At 37.6% G+C, this 23,348-nt stretch overlaps 3 protein-coding genes across 4 annotated transcripts; all 3 read right to left on the bottom strand.

Moving 5' to 3' along the window:
* Positions 1-2,768: 2,768 nt before the first annotated feature.
* LOC140763811 (protein ESSENTIAL FOR POTEXVIRUS ACCUMULATION 1-like) lies at positions 2,769-14,070 on the bottom strand. Of its 2 annotated transcripts, none has more exons than XM_073102166.1 (10): positions 13,911-14,070; positions 12,876-12,964; positions 11,783-12,694; positions 11,569-11,689; positions 11,350-11,490; positions 9,498-10,331; positions 6,544-9,292; positions 3,720-3,904; positions 3,587-3,646; positions 2,769-3,470 (listed from the first exon to the last, which is right to left on the bottom strand). In XM_073102166.1, exons 1-10 carry the CDS (start codon positions 13,981-13,983, stop codon positions 3,085-3,087), a joined length of 5,550 nt encoding a protein of 1,849 aa, XP_072958267.1. In that variant the 5' UTR covers positions 13,984-14,070; the 3' UTR covers positions 2,769-3,084. The 2 variants fall into 2 exon arrangements, with proteins under 2 accessions (XP_072958267.1, XP_072958268.1); XM_073102167.1 differs by having other exon boundaries at positions 9,612-10,331.
* A 2,253-nt stretch (positions 14,071-16,323) lies between these two features.
* LOC140763215 (deoxyuridine 5'-triphosphate nucleotidohydrolase-like) lies at positions 16,324-17,552 on the bottom strand. Its single transcript, XM_073101299.1, has 4 exons — positions 17,442-17,552; positions 16,986-17,275; positions 16,812-16,903; positions 16,324-16,736 (listed from the first exon to the last, which is right to left on the bottom strand). Exons 2-4 carry the CDS (start codon positions 17,201-17,203, stop codon positions 16,492-16,494), a joined length of 555 nt encoding a protein of 184 aa, XP_072957400.1. The 5' UTR covers positions 17,204-17,275; positions 17,442-17,552; the 3' UTR covers positions 16,324-16,491.
* Positions 17,553-17,736: 184 nt separating this feature from the next.
* Positions 17,737-22,618, bottom strand: LOC140763214 (guanine nucleotide-binding protein subunit beta). Its single transcript, XM_073101298.1, has 6 exons — positions 22,302-22,618; positions 22,125-22,219; positions 21,195-21,619; positions 19,951-20,314; positions 18,888-19,001; positions 17,737-18,214 (listed from the first exon to the last, which is right to left on the bottom strand). The coding sequence occupies exons 1-6, from the start codon at positions 22,405-22,407 to the stop codon at positions 18,179-18,181; spliced, it is 1,140 nt and encodes a 379-aa protein (XP_072957399.1). The 5' UTR covers positions 22,408-22,618; the 3' UTR covers positions 17,737-18,178.
* Positions 22,619-23,348: the final 730 nt, after the last annotated feature.

Genomic DNA, 23,348 nt, shown 5'->3' with positions numbered 1-23,348 from the left:
CAGATTTAAGAGCTATAGAAAGAAATGTGGCACTAAAATGTGGGAGATGTGGCTGTCACCCTGACCTTGATGACCAAAAGTAGAGAATATAGATGAGAAGAACCAATTTGATTTTCTTCTTTCTTCTCTCCTTTCTTTTCCTATTCTTTTGTAGGACTCCTCCTTTATAACCATCTCATCTTCTAGCTACTCTGGTGAATGAGACAGTGAGAGAGCATTTCCTTTGGCTTTTAAAAAAAGCTATGAAAGGGTCAAGATAAGAATCAGCCACTCCAGTGCCATCTCTCTTTTGGTGGGGGATTTTTAATGCCACTGACCATGGAGAAAAAGAGAGCACCATCACACCATACCTAGCCCAATGTCATCCTCCAATGTGGGGGTCTTGATAACTCTGCCATGACTTCACTTTCCATGGATGCATTTGGTGGGGATAACTGTGGAGTAGGACTAAAGCAAGGGATTCTCCTTTCTAAAAGATGTTTTTTCTTTTCTTTGTTTAGATAGTTGTGAGCATGTAGGCTGATTAATTATAGATTAGAGAAAGACATTAGCCCTCTGGATATCTAAATTAGACAATTGAATTAATCTTTCCCACAAAATTAAGTTTAAGGTATAGTACTTCAATAAAAAATTTAATATTTATGGAGAATTGAACTTATAACTTCTGTTATGGACTAATAAGATCTAGTCTAGTGGTCAGCCTAACGTAAGGTATTCTTTTTTGCAATTGAGAAGCAAGAATAACAAGTATTTAATGGAGAAAGACTTAAAGTGCTGTCTTTGCCTCTTTGGATATGGCATAATTATCAAATATAATTGACTGAAGAGATGAAGATGGCAAAAGAAAGAAAGGAACTGATTGAGTTGCTCATCATGACCAAGCTTCTTTGCAAGGCTTGGAATGGAGAAAAGTATATGCAAGTAATAGTCTTTCACAACTCAGCCAAATAATTAACAAGCTGTTGATTGCTTACTTTAAGTTGAGAATGCTGGAATAAAGTGATGCCATATGCGGAAAGGTTGCAAGAGAAGAGAAGAGAATTTGAGTTCTCTCTTATGAAAAAAGAAGACAAAAGATTGGTCATGTCATTGATCATAATAAGATTTACATGACATTGCATCATAGTGTGTCTACTGCCGTATACCTTGTTCCACCTCCTCTGCTTTTAATGCATGTGGGATTGATTCCAATATAAGAAAAGCATATAAGCTTAGAGATTGATATTTGATTGATTGGGCTAACACTACATCTACAAAGTTCTATTTCAGTCCAATAGAGAGAACACTATAGGCCCAAACACCCAAATTCTTTGAGGATTCAAGCCAGTAAAATAAATATAAGCCATCTCATATGATTATAATAGAGAGATTTATGTGGTTTGTACGTGGGATTGGCCTATTTTATCAACTAGGAAGTTCACTTGGGTTTTGATTTGAATAGGAGAGTACTTGTTTAACATGAGCTATTTTAGCCTTACTCATCTTAGCAACATCCTATTGGCTCTAACTCCTTCCTGTGCCAGCTCTAGCTTTGCTAGGGTTTTGCACCGATATTTTTCTCTCTCTAAAACAGGTTTATTTCCCCTCGCTGCCTATAGAGATTCTTTCCTCCCCTTCCCTAACTAACTGGCTAGGAAGAAGAGTAACCTACTCGTCCCCTTTTTAGTTATTTAAGATTTATGGTTAGTGTTGCAAGTCTACTTTTTTAGGTCTATTATTTTGTCGATTATATCATAGGATGTTGAATTGCCTTGCTTGCGTTATCTTCTCAAGTCTCTTCCTACTTACTTGTAGTGTTGTCAGTGTTAGCCAAATGAGAGACTTGTTTTCAATACGATTGCCCTGTTTCCTTAATTTTCTAGTAAGAATGTTTGTGTTAGTTTTTGTATGTGATGTTGTGCTTCCCTATTGAAGCATATAGCTTCTTAAAGGGCAATATATTTTCTCTCTTTTGGTGCATTAAATTGCAACAAATTGCTAACTTTGGATGAATCATAAATTTCTCTAAATAAAAAATAAGGTAAAAAAAATAGACCACTTTTAATATTAATATTAAGTTTGTGATGTAAATCATTTAGGTAAATAAAAAATAAAAAACCAGTCTAGTTTGGTCAAAAACTCCAGCTTCTACTGCCATCCCAGAAGCTACCCTACTAATGCCGTCCCAATCCCCTACACATTTCCATACTTAAAACCCCATCGGAGGACCATTATCAGCTGGACACATCGCCGACGTCTAATACCACTCTCTTTAGCTGGAGTTACTCGGTTTGATTTGTTTTAGATAAGTTGGAATTAATGATTTGGATTTGATATTTCTTACTTCATTACTAGTGGAACTCAATGGGATGTTGATTTAGCTTTATCCATTTTTTTCCCTGGGGGAGTTGATAACGATTTTATAAATGGTGGAAGTGATCTTCCGTTGAGACATTAAGTGAATTGTTGTTAGAGTTGCAGCGTTACAGGAACCCTCTTAATCAAAAGAGAAGTTATACTGTTTTAATACTCATGGAGGCAACTGTGAGTGTCCCTCCACCCAGTTAAACGAAAGGTTCTTCATTTGAAGTGGACAACTTAACTAGCCGTAGTCTTTACAACGGCTTCTTATAGGTAAAATAAATATCTTTCTTTCGGAAATGCGAAGATGATTCCTAGACGGTCCAAGTAATATTCGACATAATATTACTAAAAGAGAGTTTCATAAATCTGTCTATATGCCAAAGTTGTAGATATCCTACACCAGAAGAGCTGAGGTCATGCACCAGTGATGCAAACAAACTTGCAGGAATGTTGATTGCAGACAGTCTGCCTGCAAATTGATAACACAACTTACTTACACCATCAAAAGGAAGGTAACATCGACCGCCTTCTCTTTTTGTTTGCCTCTATGTAAAATAAACATGAGGTTACTGTTCCTGTCAGTTCACAAAACTGCTTGAGCTTTAACTCAATGTTACTGCAACTAGCTACTCTAGAGAGGGCAGCTGAAGGGGCAAAAATGACCCCAAAAGAAGAAAAGAAGCGAAAAATTTACAGATGGTTATCAAGACAATCGTATACACAAACATGCCCTCTCAGAACCTAATCCTCAATGCTCTGGATTTCACCCATCATAATTCGGTTGCTAACGACGTTAAATCCTAAAACTGCTGGACTCACTTTCTTCCCTTTCTTCCCCTTTTTCTTCCCGCTTCCACCTTTGGCTACTCCGTCAGGTCCAACATCAGCATCCACATCTCGGGTGGCTGCAGTATCATGATTCCCCCGTCCTACACTATCTGCTGCAATGCTGCGAGAGTTGCAACCTCGAAAAGCCATTTCTATGACATCTGACGATAAAAACTCTTTATAATTGAGGAATTTATCAACGAACTCCTGGTTGCGGTCCAATGTCCCAAGATTTTCTCTCAGGAGCATTTCAGCCTCTGATGTAGGTTGGCTTATGCAGAATTCCAAGAAGCTTGTATCTAAAGATAATTAAAAAGGTTTAGCAGTTATTTTTCATCATGAAGAACAGTAAATTGTTTTTTAAGGTTAATGATTTAAGTTTCTTCAAAAAAGAAAAATGATTTTATTGCAATACCAGTTGTTCCAGTGAGCCTGACCCATTCATTCTGACACCAGTCCCGGAAGTCCATTGCCTCTGCAAAAGAGGGTCTTAGAAAGAGTAATATTATACTTGCAATGGAGAGGATAGCCAATTTGATAAGCTTTACCTGACTGCTTGCTTGCTGCATCGTTCCTTCCTTTTGCAATAGGCACACTAGTAGTAGGTGGGGAAGAGGCAGGCAATCTGCCGCTTGATGACTTTTGACGACTTGGTGTCACAACCGGACCTCCTTTAGCAGAGTTGCCTTTCAAGCCTGATCCACCGGCATTCGAAAGGGAAGGAAAACTAGACCTGATACAAATAATCAGATCAAAGGATCATGGAAGAATCATGCATAGTGACATGCCATGCCAGATGAAGTACGTATTATTTAAAGATCAAAGTCAAGAAATGAGTCTCCTTAACAAAAAGTAATAGGGGTTTTTGCATAGCACCACCTACATTTTAGCTTTATTGCAAAAGCCTTCCTCTTTTTGCAATTTTTGCAATTAGACTCCTTTTGAAATTAATTTAGATAAACAATATCTCTTGTTAGTTCACAAGAGAAATTAACTTGCCCTACAAGAGAATTTATGTTCTAATATTAAACACATGAAAGCGGAATAAAAGTTCATTGATTAATTTGAACTTCAAGATACAACCTTCTCCCATCTATAGCCCACGTTATGTAAATAAAGAAAATAAAAGACAATTATAATAGGAATAGAAGATTATATCTGATCATGCTGTCCTTTTCCACTTAAATTGTGTATCAGTTCATCATCCTGGGATCTTCTTAATATTTTCATGATGCTTATTGCAAATGGCATCGCTCTTTGTGGTCTTTTAGGATATCTTTCTCTTCATGATAACTCCGAACATACTTTAATTCACATTCTTATTGTTTTTCAATCTTATGGCTCACCTACTAGGCACAACTTCTACATCTTTCTTGTACATAAACACCTTTGATAGGTTTCTTCTTCAAATTTTGACGATTATTTGACTTATATCACTTCCAAGATTAATTCTCCTGTTATAAGATGCTTCCTTATTGACCATTATCTTGTCACTCCACTATAGTGATTCTATATGGCAACTCGTCGATTTTTCTTCTTGTCATCCTTAATTCCTCATCACTTAGAAACCTATAGTGCACTTGATACTGGCCATATCCTTTCAAATTATACATCATGCTCATCCCAAGGATTCAAATCGATGTCATTCATGCAACCCCATATCAAAATAAGACATGTTCAAACCCATAAAATAAAGCATAGATTTCTTAAAGATATATAACACAGAGCACCCAAGAGATCGTGGATATATAACACAGAGCTCTCAAGAGATCAAAATTGATGTCAGTTTCATCAATCCTGCTTTCAAAACATTATTTCAGACATCTCAGAGATAATTCAGAAGCCTGACTATTTGAATCCAACAAACAGAAGATTGCCCATGAAAAATAATATGTAGGATGACAACAATAGGAAAAAAAAAATTTCTCCCACATCCTAAAATGCAGACAAAAAAATGCACCAGTGCAGTAGATAGTATTCTTGTAAAAACTTTTCTCATGAAAATAATGTCACCTCACAGATAATTCTTTATAAGCCTCCTGAATAAGTAGTATAGGATAAAAAGAAAGAATACAAACATGAATTGCATAGATGCCAGCGGTGCACTGCATAGTCATGGGCGTTGGGTAAAACTTCCCTGAATAAGCATGCACCTTTTATATGCAGTTAAACCACATATGGGTCGTATCTGTGTGCTACATATCCATATGTGCCCCCATATGGAACACCTATGCATTACATGTTCATGTTCCCACATATGCATATGATAACTAGAATTTGTGTTTTTCATATATCTATTTTCATTGTGATTAGTAATTTGTTAGTGGTCCTCAACTAAATAATTGCAGGAAATGATTTCTTGTGAATTAACTTGAACAATTGTATGATTACAATACAATGACGGTTGTCGATAGGATATGATGAAGATGATTCTCCATTATTACATAGTTACCTTTTACCTATTTGTTAGCTTACTATTAATGCAATGCAATGTAGATACTTAGAAAATATAAATGTTATTTTTAATATTTATTCATCTGTTTATGTGCCTCCTGACAGCATATGCACTATATTGTGTCTTGACCACTGACATACATTGGGAGCTTTTCACAATATTTGACTAACAATTTGATTAGAAGAGACTATTAGATGTTGATATTGGAAAAAAAAATCGGCACGCAAGGGGAGACTTGTTTTATCAATTATGATTCTAAGCTTCACAAATTAAAGAATATGTTTTCTAGGAAGTAGGAATCAACTGAAAAGAATTCTAACTAAGAAATTCCTCCAGATTTATCTAAATTAGCTTTAGCTGACCACAAGAGAGAAAATTATTTGAGTTCTCTTTTGTTTCGTCAAAAACGGTCTGGGATGGAAGAACTTGAACCTTCAACTAACAAGAACTAAACAAATATACATGGGTAAATGATACTGCAGCAATGACATTGCTGCCACAAATGTTTAGTTTCCTAATATACTCACTCTGTTTATCCAGTATCCAACTTTAGTTTGTTAATTGGTTACTTTCATGCAGCTCAAAAATTTTCTAGTGCAAGCTTACATAAAGATGATTTAAGTTAAAGATCATATATCTAAAGTATCATTACTTGAGTCAAAGGCAATAAACCTTTAATTAACACATCAGTTTCAGAAGAAATCCAATGATGTAGTTCCGGACAATTTATCATGATCATTTTACTAAAAAGTAATCTACTTATAGGGAGTCAATTCCTAACCATACTCTCTCTTCCTGGCTTTATATCCAAGAAAACAATGTACCTAAAGTATATTTAAGTAGTGAAACAGGCAACAAAATATAGTAACTTATGTATTGAAATCAAATGATTTTGAAAGCCAATGAAAAGTACTTACTGCTTTACTTCCTGTTTTGATTGCTCAAGAGAACCCCAAAACAGATCATCTTCAATTCGAGATTTTGACACAGAAGAAATATGTGAACTTGTTTGAATAGGAGATGCAGCCTTGGATGGAGATGATGCAGGAACTTTCCAAGAAGAATTACTTGCACGATTCCCATGGTTTGCTGGCCCTTTTGCAGGAGTTGGTATGGGAATCTGCTGCTGTACGGAAGCAGACCTCTTTTCTTGCTCCTTCTGAATTTCCCTTAAAGACGTGGGTTTGTGAAGTCTCCCAGAGTCAGTGGACCATGCTGGAGCAGGTGCAGAATTTACTTGATCACCTTTCCAAGGAACAAAATCTCCTAAAGATGGACCAGCAGGAAGAGCAGGTAGCACTTCTTTATCTAGTTGAGCCTGACGTGTGGATTTGCCCTTCTCAGTGACAATTGAAGGAGCGGACAGATCAACAGAACCAACTGGTGATGGGGCCTTAGCTCCAGTACTTTTGGCCTTTGATGCTTTTTTACGGCTTCTTTTAGTGTCTTTGGCCTCAATAAAATCATCATCAAGAGCTACCACATCAACTTGGGCACTTACGGATAAAGTAGGTTGAGAGGGTAAAACTTTAATACTAGAAGGATCTTTATCAACTTCATGCGATTTGGTCAGAACTTCTTCTGCCAAGACATCATGCAACTTACTTTTCCTGCTCTTTGAATTTAAAGTTTTTCCAGAGTTTCCTATGACAGAAGATGAAACAGCTGCATCTTGAAGGACATCTGCATGGAACTTATGCTCCAAATTAGCCACCATGCCAGTCAATGGGGCTGGTAATGCACTACTTGCAGGGGCAACTGTTTTAACAGTTTCAGAAGACAATGCATCCTGTCGTACCCCTAGTTGTTCCTCAGCTTGAATATCTAATAATGATTTAGGCCTGAACACTGGAGCAGGTTTCCATGCGCGATGAGTAGAAGCTGTCTGGGCATCCGATGACAAGGTGCGTAGTTCTTCCTGTTCAATCACATCTTCGACTGTATCAGATCCTTTCAGTAAAGCACTTTTCGAAGATAGATCCAAAGGTTCAGTACTAAATATAAGAGAACTTTCATCGCTGGCCCCGAATGGAGTCCCAAAATGAGATTCCCCTATGTCATTTTCCACAACTGACCTAATTCCACCAGCATCTGAATCCTTAACTTCAAAATCTCGTTTTGACTGCTGACTGGACATTGTCTTTGATAATTCTTTCCCAATGTCTGAAACTGATTGTGTCTTCACATTCTTTTGCTTCTTTGATTTCTTTTCTGACGATTTCTTTATCTCTCGAGCTTCTATATTTTTCACTTCTGTCATCAAGGATGACTCTGGAGGGCAGAGAGCAGGAACATTTTCTGGAGAAATCTTAAGATCATGAATGTCATCAGTGAGACAAGATAAAAGATCAGAAGATCTTGCACCGTCTTCTAACTGTTTGAGAGTGTCCATAGGCTCAGAATCAATTGGCACCATGATATCACCAGTTACAGGGATAGGAATTGCCTCATATTCTGTATCACTCTTATCCAACCCTTGATTAGTTTTCTCTGGAAAAGGAACCTCCTGTTCATGTCTCTCTGCAGTTCTTGTCAGAGGCAAACTATCAGCAACTGTTGTTACTGCTTTGGTGTTCACATTAGAATTATTTTCAACCTCTTGCAGAGGCGAGGCATCCCATTCTTTTGAAGGTACCTGGTCAAACATTTGAAGGGGTAAAGGCAAATGTGATGGTCCAGAACTTACTGAACAGCTGACATTTTGGGCAACTTGCAAATTCACATTTAGATGATTAGGAAGTTGTCCATCATGCAAACTGACAGGCATCTGCTGATTGATCTGAAGAGCCTCATGCATTCTTTGAAGTCCAAGAAGGTTTAGAGGAGCATTTCCTACTGACATGGCAGCATGTGTCTGCCCATAAGAAGGATCACTAAATTGTTGATTGGGATGGTGACTGGAAAGGACCTGCGAGAGAAGATGCTGCCGCTGCTGCAGTAACAGCTGCTGCTGCTGCTCTTGCTGTTGCTGCTGCTTCAGCAGTAAAACCTTATCAAGCAGAGATAGTTGAGCTTGAGCAGGTGTTTGTGAATGCAACTGCAGTTGTGACTGGAGATATTGCTGTTGCAACAAACTTAATAATTGTGGATCTTGAGATATCTCCGGCATTAATTTCTCAGATGGACCCAAACCAGAAGAAAGATCACCAGGTTGCGGGTTTAAATAAGGCAAAAGTTGCTGTTTCTGGGTTAGCATACTTTGCTGTTGAACCGTAAGACCAATCTGTGGAGGAATATGCATATTGTGATGCAGGTTTACTGCATCTCGAGGAATCCCGTTGCCACCATGCAAGTTATTGTTCAGATTTCGAGCTTCAAGAAAGTTTGACCACAATGGTACTCCAGAATTACCAGCTGGCAATGGAGGTTTATCTGCTGAAGACTGCAGAATGGATAATAAGTCCACATTCTGGGGAGATTGAAGGGTTCGACATGAAGCGTCTCCCATCTGCGGAAGCAGTTTCGAATGTATATTAGAGTCTGAGATTGCAGCCATGTTTGGTGTCATGGGTAAAGCGTCTCTTCCTGACCAATATGGAAGAGGGTTTGGTATAGACTTCTGTCTCTCCATCAACCTTTTCTGGGCCAGCAGGTAATGTACATCATTTCCACTCTCACTTCCCACTAAGGGAATACTGTCAGTAGTTCCACCATATTCTTGCTTACCTATACCAGGAAATATAATCAGTCAGACTCAGAATAACAAACTAAAATCAAGCATGCATATTTAAGCATGCTATGAAGAAGACCAGCATTTACTGAGCAACTGTTATACAATATACGTTTTCAAGAATCCCAACCCAACTAATGCAAAAGAAATAATATATGATGTTTATATGCGTATTAACCACGTTCATGTAGAGTAGCCAACCTCCAGTAAAGGAACTACTATCCATGGGAGAACTGCCCATTTTAACAGACATTAGCGACTCTAGAAAACGGTTTTCTGCTTCAACTTTTCCAGAAATATCATTATTAGCCAGACCTGAATGGACATTACTAGCGCTGAGAACCTTTCCAGCAAGAGAGGGATCAGGTATATCGTTCTGTTTGGCCGCACCAAACCCAGGCGGGGCCCTTGCCTTTGTTCGTAGATGTGGCATAACATCCCCAAGTGAGGAGAAAGGACCATCAGGTGGGGCACTTACAAGCCGCACTTGCAAGTCAATACCAAAATATCCAGCATCAAACCATCCAATTAAGTCGCTCCCAGAAAAAGGACCTTGAATTTGACCTTGTGGATCTTTATAATATAAAGACAAGTCTTCTGGAGATGGATGATGCTGCAACTTTGTAGCAGCTAACATATCTCTGGAACTAAAAGGATCTTCCTGACCAAGCATAACATTGAACTTATTTTCTCTGTCCAAGACTTCAGATGATCGTCTTTCAATCTTGGAACTGCCTTTTAACTCAGACTGAAAATTAAACCTGTCAATAGCCTGCCACTGAGCTGCATCTTTGTAGAGAGGTGACAGAGCAGATGTATCTTTCTGACACTCAGAAGCTATATCCTTCTGTAACTTAGACAAGGTCATATCAGATACCAGTGGTCCAATTTCAGAAGAAACATCTTTCCTATCATCAAAGGATCCATGCGTGTAATCTCCAACTAACTGAGATCTCTGTGCGACAGCATATTGTGAAGAAGGAATTTCTAGCCTAGACATGTCTCCAGAGCGTATATCACGAGACTTTGGAATACCTGGTGAGTGAATAAAGAAAAAAGAAAAATGGAATGTTACAAAAAAAGTAACATAACTGTTGTATCAACTCAGCTTAAGAAATTTCAAAATAAACGTAAAGAAGGGAGAAAGGTTGAAGAGAAAAAAAAGTAATTATACCTAGACACCATGAACTGTTGTCCATTTTCACATAGATTCCTTCATTTATTTTCTGTGACACATTGACCCCTTAACTATGACAAACCTCTTGAATGTCCCTTCCGTTGGTTGTCCGTTAGATTTTCCGTTAAAAAATGGCATGTGAGTGTATCAATTTTAGGCTCTCTAAGGATCATTTTTACCCTTATGTTAGAGGAAAGAGAGCAAAGTTCATGGTAAAATAGTCATTTGTCGTTTTCCATTAACACTTTTATGGGGTGAAATTTTTTTCATAGTTTAGAGGGTCAATATGTATAAAAAAAAGAAAGTTGGTCATGTGGAAATAAGCAACGTTTTATAGGGTCTTATAGTAATTGTCCCTTAAAAAAATGAAGGAAATGGATAAACTTATTGCATTAGCTACAAGTTATGTTTAAATACCAAATAAACAACAAATCCGCATGTTTCATGGTAACAAGCAATCAGAATACCTCAGTTTTCAATGAAGCAACAAAATCAATAACAAAAGTAAATGTTCTTCTTTCTGTTTTTAGTATGTGAGAGGTGTCGTGAGAGGGAATTATTGGAGGTAACTCTTTCTCAGTCAAGTAATAAGAAAACAAATTATTGCTTGGTCAGCAATATCATTTGGTACTAAAGTAACTTTAATATTTAAGCACCACATGAACCATGGATCAACCAAGTAAGAGAGATTTATGGCCACCTATATAGCATGATTCTAATATACAACAACATTCCAGATGAAATTTTGAGGGAATCTGCTATTACAGTAGGTCACAGCAATACCTTCAGCATTCAATGACTTTGATTATAATATATAACAATCAGTCCAGATGAAAATTTGAGAGAATCTGGTATTACAGTAGGTCGCAGAAATACCTTCAGCATTCAATGTCTTCTCCTGCTGGTGTAATTGTTTCTCAAACATTGGGCTATCCGATGTACTGAGGTGAGAAACTCTGAAATAATTGTTAGCATCTTTAAAGTCATTCCCAGGGGTTGGCTCATCCTCTCTACTGCCTGCATAAAGAAAACTACGTCATTCAGCAAGAAAAAGGTCCAAACAATAATATATTATAAAGTAGAACTACGTCGCACCTATTTTAGTTTGTTTAGAAGAAATTGCATCGACAGTGCTCCTTCCAACAGAGCCATCTTTAGAAACCTGAGGCAAGCCACTGCTTACAATGTCCCCTTTGTCAATCCCTTTCAAAACAACCTTCCAGACGATGCATAAGTAAGAAAGAATACAAGAGCATAAGATAAAAACAGTATAATCACATAAAAATTTAAGAGAAGTATAATCACTTACGAGTTCTTCAGAAGTGGGAGCAGAAAGTGCCAATGGCTCCATTGGTTCCATTTGCCTCAGAGAAGGAACATCAGTTAACCCCTCTAAAGATATGGTAAAGTTGTTAACATCAGTCATCCTGTATATGTCTAGCAATTTCATCCTGCTATATTTAACGGTGCAGGGTTCTCCAGATGCAGTCTCAGATTTGTCAGAACCTAAGCTATATGGACGTGTCGCACTAGTATTTACGGTTGAATTAAATTTTCCACGGGCACCATGGAAGACAGAATTCTCATTTTCCACTCGCCCTCTGCCGTAGCTGAACATAGCGGATGGCTTATTTGGTGACTGAGATGGATGATGAGATAGCTCTCCCCTTCCACGGCTAATCGAATAGTTGGACCTCCATGAACGAGAATAATGGTCCTCCCGTTCCGTATCCTTTTCATGAATGTTGACATCCTTCCCATGGTTAGTAAGATAGTTGATTCCTTTCTCACGAGAATCCTCACCATCTCTGCCAGATTCAGCTGACTTTTCACGCCAATTCACAGAATCTTTATCTCCAGGTCCCCAGCGAGTGTTCCATTTATTCTCACGGCGTTGATCATAGTTACCTTCCCTACTACCAGAATCATTCCACCGCTCCAATGGTGTGCGACGTGCTTCCCCAGAATGCCTAGAGGTATTGTCTGCCCAGCGTTCTGTCTTCCGTGCATCAACAATTTCCTTATCTACTTCCCTCCGACGGTCTCGACGGATAGCAGGGTTCGGTTCCCTCTCTTCATCACGCCAGCTCTCTCGGCGACCGACACCTACATCATGCACAGAAGGCCTAAAAACATCCTTTCTCCTTCCCACATTATTAATGTCTTCACCATTTCCTGAAGCCTTTACAGCATCTGAGTGATTCACATGTGGACTGAAATCCTTCATTGACAAAAATGCAATGCCATATATTACATTTTCATCAAGTTATAGGATTCAAAAATTTGTGCCGTGAGTTAAACGCACGCAAAGAAAATTTCCATCATAACCACACATTATTTTTGGCTCAACTATCAACAGAACTGGATAAAATATTGCAATACGAAAGACAGCACTACTTTACCCTAGATGCTGTTCCAAGCTTATTTTCTCCAGGTTTTGGTAAAAGCCATTGGGGAGAAAGAGGAGGTGGGTTGTCAGATCCTTGAATGTCTGCAAAGATTTAAAGAAATCATGAGCAAAGGAAGGACATTATAGTAATGGAACAACACATAGAATTATGAAAGTATTTTCTATAAATAGAGAAACATAAGAAATAAAGATAATTAGGGGATGATGCATGCTTCACAGACCCAGATAATTAAACCAATTATAGAATGGCAATTTTGTTTAGTTCTGGGGAGCACAAGCTGTGCACATTTTACGCCTGTTATTCAAGAAGTTTTTCCATGACTCAAAACAACAAGGATAATTTTTGCACCTCATAGATGACTCTGACCCTTAATCCGAGCATTACAAAGAAAACAACAAAACAAAAATTTTACTATGATTGGAAACGTGGAGTAATTCAACATAGAAAATATACGGTAATTGCAAGTTGAAATGAAGAACACGATAAATTTACCACAAACTTCAAAATCATAGAAAAAATATACAAATTGAATATCACTGGCTCGTACCCAGAGGAAAAGGAAAAGGAAAATAAACAGTTTACTAGCTATCGGTAACGAAAGGAATAAAACCAGACACACTAAAAATTCAAATAAATGAGTTCTATCATAATGATAAACAAAAAATAGAAAATCCGCTCCAGAAAGATCAAGATGCGCTTGGTGCACTCTACCCAGACACCCATAAATCAAACATAATACAAGATAGCCTCTCGATTCCTTGCCGTCTCAGATAAAAAAAAAACAGTTCTTTAGAAAGAAACAGCATAGTAGCGCGACATAAAGACCCTAATTTGCAACAAAGTTTAAAAACCCTAGAAATCAAACGATCATCGCCGATCAATAACGACTTCACCTCCAACTCTTCTCACTAATCCACATCAAAGGAACTTGCAGAGATCGCTAGGGTTTCCTCTTTAATGTCTTCAACATACAAAGAGATCAGATTAAGACAAAGGCAGTTATAGAGAGAGAGAGAGAGAAGGGACCTTTGGGGATTTGGGGCGACGGCGGTTCTACAGCTAGGTGACGGCGGAAATCGGCATTATTCCGGTCGGCCATGGTCGGATTTGGTGGAGCTCGAAAACCCTAAGCTTGCTCTCTTAATCTCTCTCGGGGGAATCGGGGGCGGAGAAGAGAACCGGGTGGCAATAGAATCGGATAACAAGAAGGAGGATTAGATTGGGCCCCACAGACTCACGTTAGCGAACGCCGTTCCGTAACTGGACCACTAGGGAACAGTGATTCAAGAGACCCAGAGACGATCGAGACCGTTGAGTTTAACCGCGAGCTGATCGGACGGGCGAGATTGGTTATTGCGTACGCGCAGATGTATTGACAAGTAGATGGATGTATTCGTTTAGTTTTTGACCAAATTAACCATCTATAACGTTTTATCTCCTAAGAGAAATTGCTAATTTTATCAGAGTTTTTATTTTAAAAAATCCTAAAATTTCAGCAAAAGAAATATATCTTTTGCACATGAAATATTAAATAGTTAAATATCTTATTTTTAAAAATAATAAATAGTTTAGCGTTTTATTAAGACGCTGAACTATTTAATTTCTAAGTTATAATTTTTTATCTAATTCTTAATTTTGAACGTATGATATGCCGTTATAAATATGAAACAAAAATAAATATAACAATCATGATCGAAGTTTAATTGCAGCTCAAACGAGAAAAATATAAGTATAAGTATATAAGAAAAAGTTTATAGTGTTATAATTTTGTGCCCGATTACCTATTTTAATCATAAGATATGTTGTTATGAAAATATGTAAAAAAAGAAAAAAAAATTAAAAAAGACAATAGCTTCTCTAAATTTTAGCTTCAATTTTTTTAGTATTTTGCTGATAAAATGTTGGATTGTTCGGTATTTTCTAAAAGTAAGACTTTGAATAGTTTAGTATTTTATAAAAGAAAATTAGTATTTTTATCTAAAAATAAAACAATGATAAGTTCAATGTTTTAATGACGGCTGGAGTAAAACAAACACATCTTGATATTAAATTTTAGGTTTGATTGGGAAGAATGCTAATTTGTTCTAAGGTGTGCCCATTAAAATTTACAATTTAATTGCACCTAAAAATAGAATTTGAACATATACTAATAGAGTTTATGAATCTAGACTGGATGTTATATCTCATCTAGGCATTAGATGATATATTTTGAATAAAGAGATAACAGTCTTATTATTATATTACCCTTATATAAATACCAGAACTAATCATCTTAATTATTCAAATTTTATTTTATTTTTTACCTGTTTAAAATTATTTTTATATTATATATTTATTTAAAGTATTACTATATTAAAAAACTTCTTTTAATTTTGTTATCAAAATAAATTAGATTAACTTTATTCTATTATTTCTATTAATCTTGGTTTTAATTCTCATTATTTATATCGAACGTTATTTAATGATATTATTTAAGTTTGGGATAAACATCATTAGTTGAAAAAAATAATTTACGTTATTACTTTTTTTTTAATCGAGGATAACAACTTAGTTTTATTTCTTTATCTCATATATAGTTTAATCTAAAGGAAACATTAGACTAAAATTAAAATATAGGATTGGTAATCTAAAGAGATATGTTAGACCATTGGGATAAGATGACTTGTCCCCTCTTATCAAATCTTATGATCAAACAGTTTTAAAAAATTTAGTAATTTAAATACAAATACCTACAAAATATTAAAAAATAATAAAAAAATTAACCATTAGTTATATTCGAGGGGTATCCAATAAAAAAAGAAATTTCAAGAGGTATATATAGAGAGGGATATACATAAGAGATTTTAGAAGTTAGCACCCAGAAAAATATCACAACAAAGTTATAGCACTAAGCTATCACATTACCTTACTCCTCTAAACCATTGTATCACTTAATTATCAAATAATTTAATTTTCTCCATAATTATTTAGTCTAAAAATACTTTAACAAAGAATAGATAGTTAAATTGCTTATTGCTATCCACCGCTGGGATTAGACGTGAGCTAGAATCTGTATATGGTTTAAGGCCAAGTTTTAGAAGTTTGTTGTAAGATAGAGATGTACATAAATTGGAGTTAGAGATGATTTAATATTTCTCTCCTAAGTCCTAACTAGCCAAATACTCATGGGCCCACACCAGATCTGTGCCTGACTGCTAAGCCTTCCTGATCTCTCCCTCTCTCTCTCTCTCTCTCTCTCTCTCTCTCTCTCTATATATATATATATATATGAGCACCTGTATACTTAGGAGTACTAACAACTAACATAATTATCATAATTAATGCACGCGATAACTACACATCATCATTATTTGGTAGAACGCTTTGTGGTAAAGTTTTATTCCATATATATTGGCGAGAATTGACGAAGTCATTAATAAATCCAAAAGCATGAATAATTGGATCCAATTATATGGAGAAATAGATAGGTAGCAATGTAGCATTCTCTTGCTATATATGAAATATAAATTTCGATAATTCTTCTTCTCAAAGGAGATAAGCATCAATAACAATATCGAACACATGAAACGCGTAGGCAAAGCCGTAAAGGTAGGGATTTTTCTATCTATCAAGCCCCTGTGGATCCAAACCCACCCTCTCCTCTCATAGTAGAGTCCAAATCAAGAACCTCGACGACCTCCGGCGTCATGATCATCTCGACGATCATCTGCGCTATCCGGTCTCCGGGCTTGACCTCGAAATCCACATCGGAGTGGTTGAACAAGATGACACCAACGGGGCCGCGGTAGTCCGCGTCGATGACACCAGCGCCGACGTCAATCGAATGCCTCCACGCCAGTCCGGACCTTGGAGCTGCGAAACCAGCACGAGCATTTCGTCAAACAAATGGAGAGCATAAGATCGCAGGAAAAGGAAGTTGGCGTTCACCGATGCGGGCGTAGGTCCCTTTTGGGATGGAGATGCTGAGATCGGTGGGCACGAGGGCTTTGCCTCGAGCCGGGATGGTTGTTTCTACCGCGCTGAGAAAAGAAAGCGACATAAGATCGAGATTGTTTCTCTTTTGTGATCGGAGATGGAGAAGAGGATGGTAGGATCACACACCTAGAGAGATCGTAACCGGCGGAGAGAGGCGAAGCCCGAGAAGGCAAGATGGCGTTTTGGGAGAGCTTCTTGACACGGAGGAGGGGTTGCAATTGAAAGCACTTGAGAGCGCAGTTGGCCGCCATTTTCCTTTTCGAGTTAGAGAGGAAGCGGCAAGGACGAGTGATTTGGGACGGGAGGAGGAGAATTAGAGAAGCCTGCCGTTTTACGATGATCATGCGCGGGAATTACGATCGTCGGAAAATCTTCCCGCCATATTCTGAGCGGGAAGCACTTTCAAATGCTTTTCTCTACAACCAACTCCACCACGCAGAGAAAGTATTAGACGGGGGTGGGTAGTTAGCAATCCGACCGTTTATTTTCCTTTGAAGGGACTAATTCATAACGGGATAATTAATTAGAGACATTGGTGGTATGGTACGAATTAGCAGCTACATGGTTAACTGAGCAACTTACATTGTTGTAAAGCATATCAACATTCTGGAATCTGGATCACAAGAAGTTTGCTGCATGGTTGCTGGAAGAATAATTCTTTTCTTATAGCGTGAAAAGAAATACAAATTTTACCAACCACAGATAATATCATAGGCAAATGCAAGAGTATCCAGGTGCTGAGCCATTTTGCAGCCGAGGCTGCAGAAGGTCATATGCTTGGATGTCACCTTGGTATTAACAGGAAATGCCGGCGACCAAAGCAGCAGGCAATTTGTTGAACCGAAAAGAATGCCCCAACACTAGTAACCACAAAGAATACACAATGCACTTATTTAACAAACTGATGAACTGAGCCTGGTCCCTGGTATTCAAATCACATACAGGAAAAATTAGAGGGTACCGAGAATCCAATGACATACTCTAGCCTACAGCTTGGATGCACAATATCCTCTTGCTAAGATTATCAAGGAAACATCAAAACTTGCAGGCTTCAGATGATATAAATGCTATTAATAGTTGTAAGATCTTTCGTGCACCAATCCTGTTGGTTCTCATGTAATCTTTCTTCCATGAGGTGCCTAGTTTTTCCATCTGAGAAATTGATAGAGCTCAAGCTTCAGACAATTCAAACCTGCTTACATGGGTGAGATACAGAAGGCACAAATGTACACAAACTACAAATGGCTGCAGTAAAGTGATGGAACTGGAACAAAACTGAGATCCTTCACATGGAACAACATCATCACCAAAATCAATTTTCAGATCACCCTCCTATGTCCTCCAAAGGCCCAAATCTGTAAAGTGAAAAAAGCATGAAGACAAATGATTGTCCAATTGGAATTTGCTTTGTGAAAATAAACTACATGATTCAAAATGTGGTTGAAACTACAAATAGAACAACAATCATGAATTGTGTGATTTCTCCTTAAGTCTATTCAAATATTTAAGGTCATATATGCATGTTTTAACATTACATTTGCTACTAGTCTACGGACTTGCCTCACAAAATATTAAAAAAAAATTGGCTAACTATTTACTAAATGTTGTTTGAAGTTCATTTTTTAAGAAGTGATTTTGGATAAAAAAAATGGAACCCAAACTCCAATTTGTGGAATACTGGAGCCTGATCTAATGAGCAAATAAATCACTTTAGTTATGCTCATTGCAACAGATATTAAGAGTAACAACTTCTTACAATTCAATTAGCTATGCTGGAACAAACAAATTTGGATGCAAACTAAGGCATAATGCAGCTCCAAGCCCTATAACCAATGTTGCCAGACTATATTCAGATAACCTGCTTTGACCAGGACTACAATCCTCACTTTTCTTTTAAGGGGGATACAAATGCTTTTCCACCTCCTTTTCAAACTGAACATGCAAATGTTTATATTATCTATTTTCAATTTCAGACATCCTCTATCATGCAAATGTGCATCATACTAGACTAATTCATGGAGAATTTACCTTTAGGTTCTTGTCCCAGCTTCCTGTGCACAAGGCACTCCCATCAGCTGACAAACCTAGGCAGCTTATCCGGCCCTCATGAGAATTCTGCAGGGTTCCCAAGTTAAGAACTACCTGAAAGGAAAGAGAATGTGCATTAACCAACACTCTTTTTCACAAGAAAAAACTAATAAAATGACAAATAGAGAGACAAAAGAAACAAAGATAAGATTCTTCCACGAAGATGGTGCCCAGGTAGAACAAGAATAACGGAAGAACATTAAATAAAATTGGCAATAGAAATAACGTCGAAATCATTTTAGCAATTCTCTAAAATCTAATGAACAACTTATACATTTTTGTTCAGAGATTAAACTTTGCAAATTACATGCAATATAATCCAAGGTTCTGAAAATCGATATCGGGATAAGTATCGGGATCAGCCGTCCAGAAAAATAATACGTATCGGCTGTATCGGCCGCTTATATCAAATCGGATTATTTTAATTAAATAAATTCTAAATATTATTTAAAAATGTTGAGAAATTTCTAAAAATTTAGAAAAAAATTATAAGAAAATAAGAAATAATAATTACTCACATATAAAACCTAAAAAGTAAAAATCTCTCTTCCTCCTTTTCTTTCCTATCCCTCTAACTGTTAGTATGAGATATCCCACTCTCTCTCTCTCATTCTCTTTTTTTTTTAAAATCTTTCCCTCTCTCTCTCCCTCTCTCTCTCTATAGCTGCTACAGGGCCGAAATCAGCCAACCGACTAGTTTCAATCCGAATTGGGATCGGCCGAAACTAGGAACTATGGTATAATCTGTGCAAAATTAACATGTAGCATCTTGTTTTGACTGTAAGACTAAATTGAGGCCAAAATAGGAACTCTCATTGACTGCTGTGCAACAAAACTATGAAGCTCAAACTTTTGAGGTATAGTATGATATCTTCATTAAGTAATTCACTTGAAATCTTTTTAGGTTCCTTGATTTCAATGGCAATTAAACCATATTGGTTATTGATACTTTGTTTATATCCATTATTGTAATGTCTTCTTTCATTTGTAAGGAAAAACACACCTTGGAGACTAATGTGTCCCACACATAACAATCACCATTAGAGTATCCAGCAAAGAGAAGTCTTCCTGATATTGAGAAAGCAATAGATGTGACAGTTGGGGTATCGATATCATTGTTGTCATGTTCCTGCCTGTACACTTGTAGCTGATGTCCAGTCCTCATGTCAAATAACCTACATGTACCATCATCAGAGCCAGTACCAAACCGTTGGCCATCAGGAAAGAACTTGACAGTGTTAACATCGCCTTGATGCCCATGATATGTGCGAACTGCTCTGCTGAAAATTCGAATATCCCACAAGCGGGCAGTTGCATCACAAGAACCCGAGACAAACATATTCGAATTTGATGAGTTGATTGAGACACTGTCAGAAAAGAAACATGTCACACCATTAAAAATGAAAAACACAAAGTAAAAGAAAGAAACAACTAAAAAAATTACATGATAGTCAATGTGCAAATCAAGAATATAATCACACTTAAATATGAAGAAAACTAGAGAATAATAATATCAATAAACAGGAATGAGAATATCAAAAAATACAGAAAGAATTTACGCAAAGATCATGTTTGCAAGTGTATCTAGCTGCACCATTGGAAACAAACTTATATAACAACTATATGGATTAAAAAGTGTTTCCAATTGACAGATCTACATATCCAACCAACTGTAGCATTCTCATTAAACAACGCTGAGAACATATGGAATATCAAACTTGATAACTAAGAAATGTGTACTACAGAAGTTCAGCAGGATGACACCAATGAAGGATCTAAAACCACATGAATGGCTATATCTTTTAATTAATGTTCCTATCACCTAAAGCTATACGAATATCAGTCATATTATTATGCTGAAGTTATGTAACATATATTGCTCAGGAAAGTCCTAACCCAGCCAAACACCACACTCATGGGGGCAATGCAAGTAGATGACTTGTAGAATATAGTAAATGAGTGACATAAAGTTCCATAATGTCAGAGATTCAATAATGGAGTCATAACAATACAAGCTTTGTCCCAACATCATGAATATTAAACATAAATAGACATAGATCTGATGAAATTGATGCCCAGTTGTGAATGTAACAGTTATTAAAGTTTCTTCTGAAACAGAAAAGTCTAAATATGGCTGGAGCCAGCATGCTACTACTGGTACATGAATAGATATAGACGAGAGATTTAGAACTGACACATTTAGATCAAGCCAGGTATGTGGCACATTACAAGGATCACGACATCTACCTGTACACATCAGATGTGTGACCTGATGGAAATTCACCTCCAAATACTGATACCCGTTGTCCAGTACTGACATCCCATAGAAAACAAGTATGATCACCTGAGCCAGTAATTAGACGAGTTTCCTGATCTGGCATGTATTGACAGGATGAAACATAGCCCTTGTGCCCAGTGAGAATTCTTGATATCGGTATGTTACCATCTCTATCAACTTGTGAATTAAGATTGAAAATAGAACATGCATTATCAAGACCACCACATGCAACGGATTGTCCATTGGGGGCAAATGCACATGTCATCACCCATGCACATTGTAGCTTTATGGCATGTGTCTTCTGGCTTGTTAAAGCATTCCATACAATTAACCTCCCATCTTGCGAAGCACTAACTATCCGATTCCTTTCAGAAGTCCAATCCAAAGAATACACCTGTCAGGTTTCTCAGAAAACAATATGAGATAACCATCAGTTTCTATAAGAGATCATATATACTTGCATAGTATCTCAATCTAAACATATCAAGAGATATCATAAAACAAAATGACCTGATGTTACCATAACTGGACAAGAAGTTAAATTCATGCATACTGATATCCAAAAAAGCTTGTAGGTAGGCTATAAATCATATTCCATATTTTTGCACAGTTTGAATCCTATGTGTAGTGAGCATGGAGAAATGGAGAATAACCTGCAGATGCCCTATCCCCAATTATCAAGTAGAAAGCACAAACATACATTTGTCGAGTTAATAATACTGCTAAGGTGTAAATTTTCTTTTTCCTCTAATTCGTAGAGATTAGTCTCCCTTAGTTACTTTAGAAATCTCACGAATCCAATTGCCAAATTTGTGAGAATCCACACACTAAATAGTCGGAAAAAACGCAATACATTAACTTCCAATTAATAGATGAATTCACCAAGAAATTCGATCTACCTTCCCCGTATGACCCTGCAAGGTCCTGCAGCAAACCAGATCCGTGGGGTTAAAGCTAATAGGCGCTCTCCCTTGGCTCCTAGCATATCCCTCAACTGCAACAAAACAACCGAACCAAAAGATCTCAACAATATAACAACCAACAAATCCAAACAAGCAAGAGAGCCAAACCCCCACCATCAGTATCGAGAAGGAGCTGCCTCTTCTGCTTCAACCTCTCCCTGAGAGCATTCACCGTCGCCGTCGCGGCTACATGCCGCTCCTTCAACTCCGCCACAGACATTTGAAAACCCCAACCCTAACCCTAACCCAGAATCAACGGTCACCTGCCATTGCCAGCCATCGCAGATCTCGATCTGAGGGCTAATTCTCCCGCTCCGCTCATCAATCGCTACGGTCCGGCGAGGGAAGAAGGAGTAGAGGGGGTGGGGGGGGCGATCTAGGGTTAGGGTTCGTGGAAGACTTGGAAGGAAGACGAGATGATGGGGGAGGGGAGGGGAGGGGGTGAAGATTGATGATGGTGGGGAGGTGGGGGAAGACCAGAGAACAGTAAGTGCGTGCTCACGTCAGTTGTCTTTGAATGGGCGGTGGGGACCACAGGAGGCGTGGGTCCCAGTGAGACACGTGGCGCGGAACCACTGGGTCGGACGGTGTTCCAGTGGGGATCCAGGTCAGGAGGGGTCGTACTAAATTACTAGTATGATATCTCGGCAACCCAAGTCCCGGCTACACCAAAAACGGCTCGGATGATAGGGTTTGGAAGAGTCAAAGTCCCGCCGATCTACTACTGTTTAGTTTCGGTCTCTGTTTTTAAATAGGATTGATTATTTATCCAATCTATATCCTCTTAAATATTATCTGATTTGACTTGTGGATTTTGGTCAAGGTGATAAGTCTCAAGGACGCCAAACGAATCTCTGAGAAAAAGATCCATGTGGTGTTTATATTAGAGTGGTAGTTTTCAAAGTATGAGAGGCCTATTATTTGTACTTTGAACGTCCACTTGATTGAAAAGCTTATCTTTCAATTATGTTCCAATCTCACTGTAGTTGCTGTGATCTTCGCTGTAGTATGCTCAAATTCAGGTCGCCTCATTTATTACAGTTTGTTTCTTTGGACAAATTTTACTGTCTTCTTTTTTTTTTGACTCTTCCTGTTTTGACTCTCCTTTTCTCTAAAATAATTCCTACTAATTCTTACCCCCAAAAAAAAAAAAAACTAATA

The sequence above is a fragment of the Typha angustifolia genome, chromosome 7 (assembly GCF_048772165.1).
Source record: "Typha angustifolia cultivar Huaian chromosome 7, ASM4877216v1, whole genome shotgun sequence".
NCBI lineage: Eukaryota > Viridiplantae > Streptophyta > Magnoliopsida > Poales > Typhaceae > Typha > Typha angustifolia.
This window is presented reverse-complemented; position numbering and strand designations above follow the sequence as displayed.

Coding starts and splice junctions, on each gene's coding strand:
- LOC140763811 (XM_073102166.1), bottom strand. CDS start 13,983: ATGGCCGACCGGAATAATGCCGATTTCCGCCGTCACCTAGCTGTAGAA. Junction 11,491..11,568: donor TTCTAAACAAACTAAAATAG/GTGCGACGTAGT, acceptor TTCTTTATGCAG/GCAGTAGAGAGGATGAGCCA. Junction 3,647..3,719: donor TGCAGCAAGCAAGCAGTCAG/GTAAAGCTTATC, acceptor CCTCTTTTGCAG/AGGCAATGGACTTCCGGGAC.
- LOC140763215 (XM_073101299.1), bottom strand. CDS start 17,203: ATGATCATCGTAAAACGGCAGGCTTCTCTAATTCTCCTCCTCCCGTCC. Junction 16,904..16,985: donor GCCGGTTACGATCTCTCTAG/GTGTGTGATCCT, acceptor TTCTTTTCTCAG/CGCGGTAGAAACAACCATCC. Junction 16,737..16,811: donor AGGGACCTACGCCCGCATCG/GTGAACGCCAAC, acceptor CTGGTTTCGCAG/CTCCAAGGTCCGGACTGGCG.
- LOC140763214 (XM_073101298.1), bottom strand. CDS start 22,407: ATGTCTGTGGCGGAGTTGAAGGAGCGGCATGTAGCCGCGACGGCGACG. Junction 20,315..21,194: donor CACACATCTGATGTGTACAG/GTAGATGTCGTG, acceptor CTTTTCTGACAG/TGTCTCAATCAACTCATCAA. Junction 19,002..19,950: donor GGGACACATTAGTCTCCAAG/GTGTGTTTTTCC, acceptor CTTTCCTTTCAG/GTAGTTCTTAACTTGGGAAC.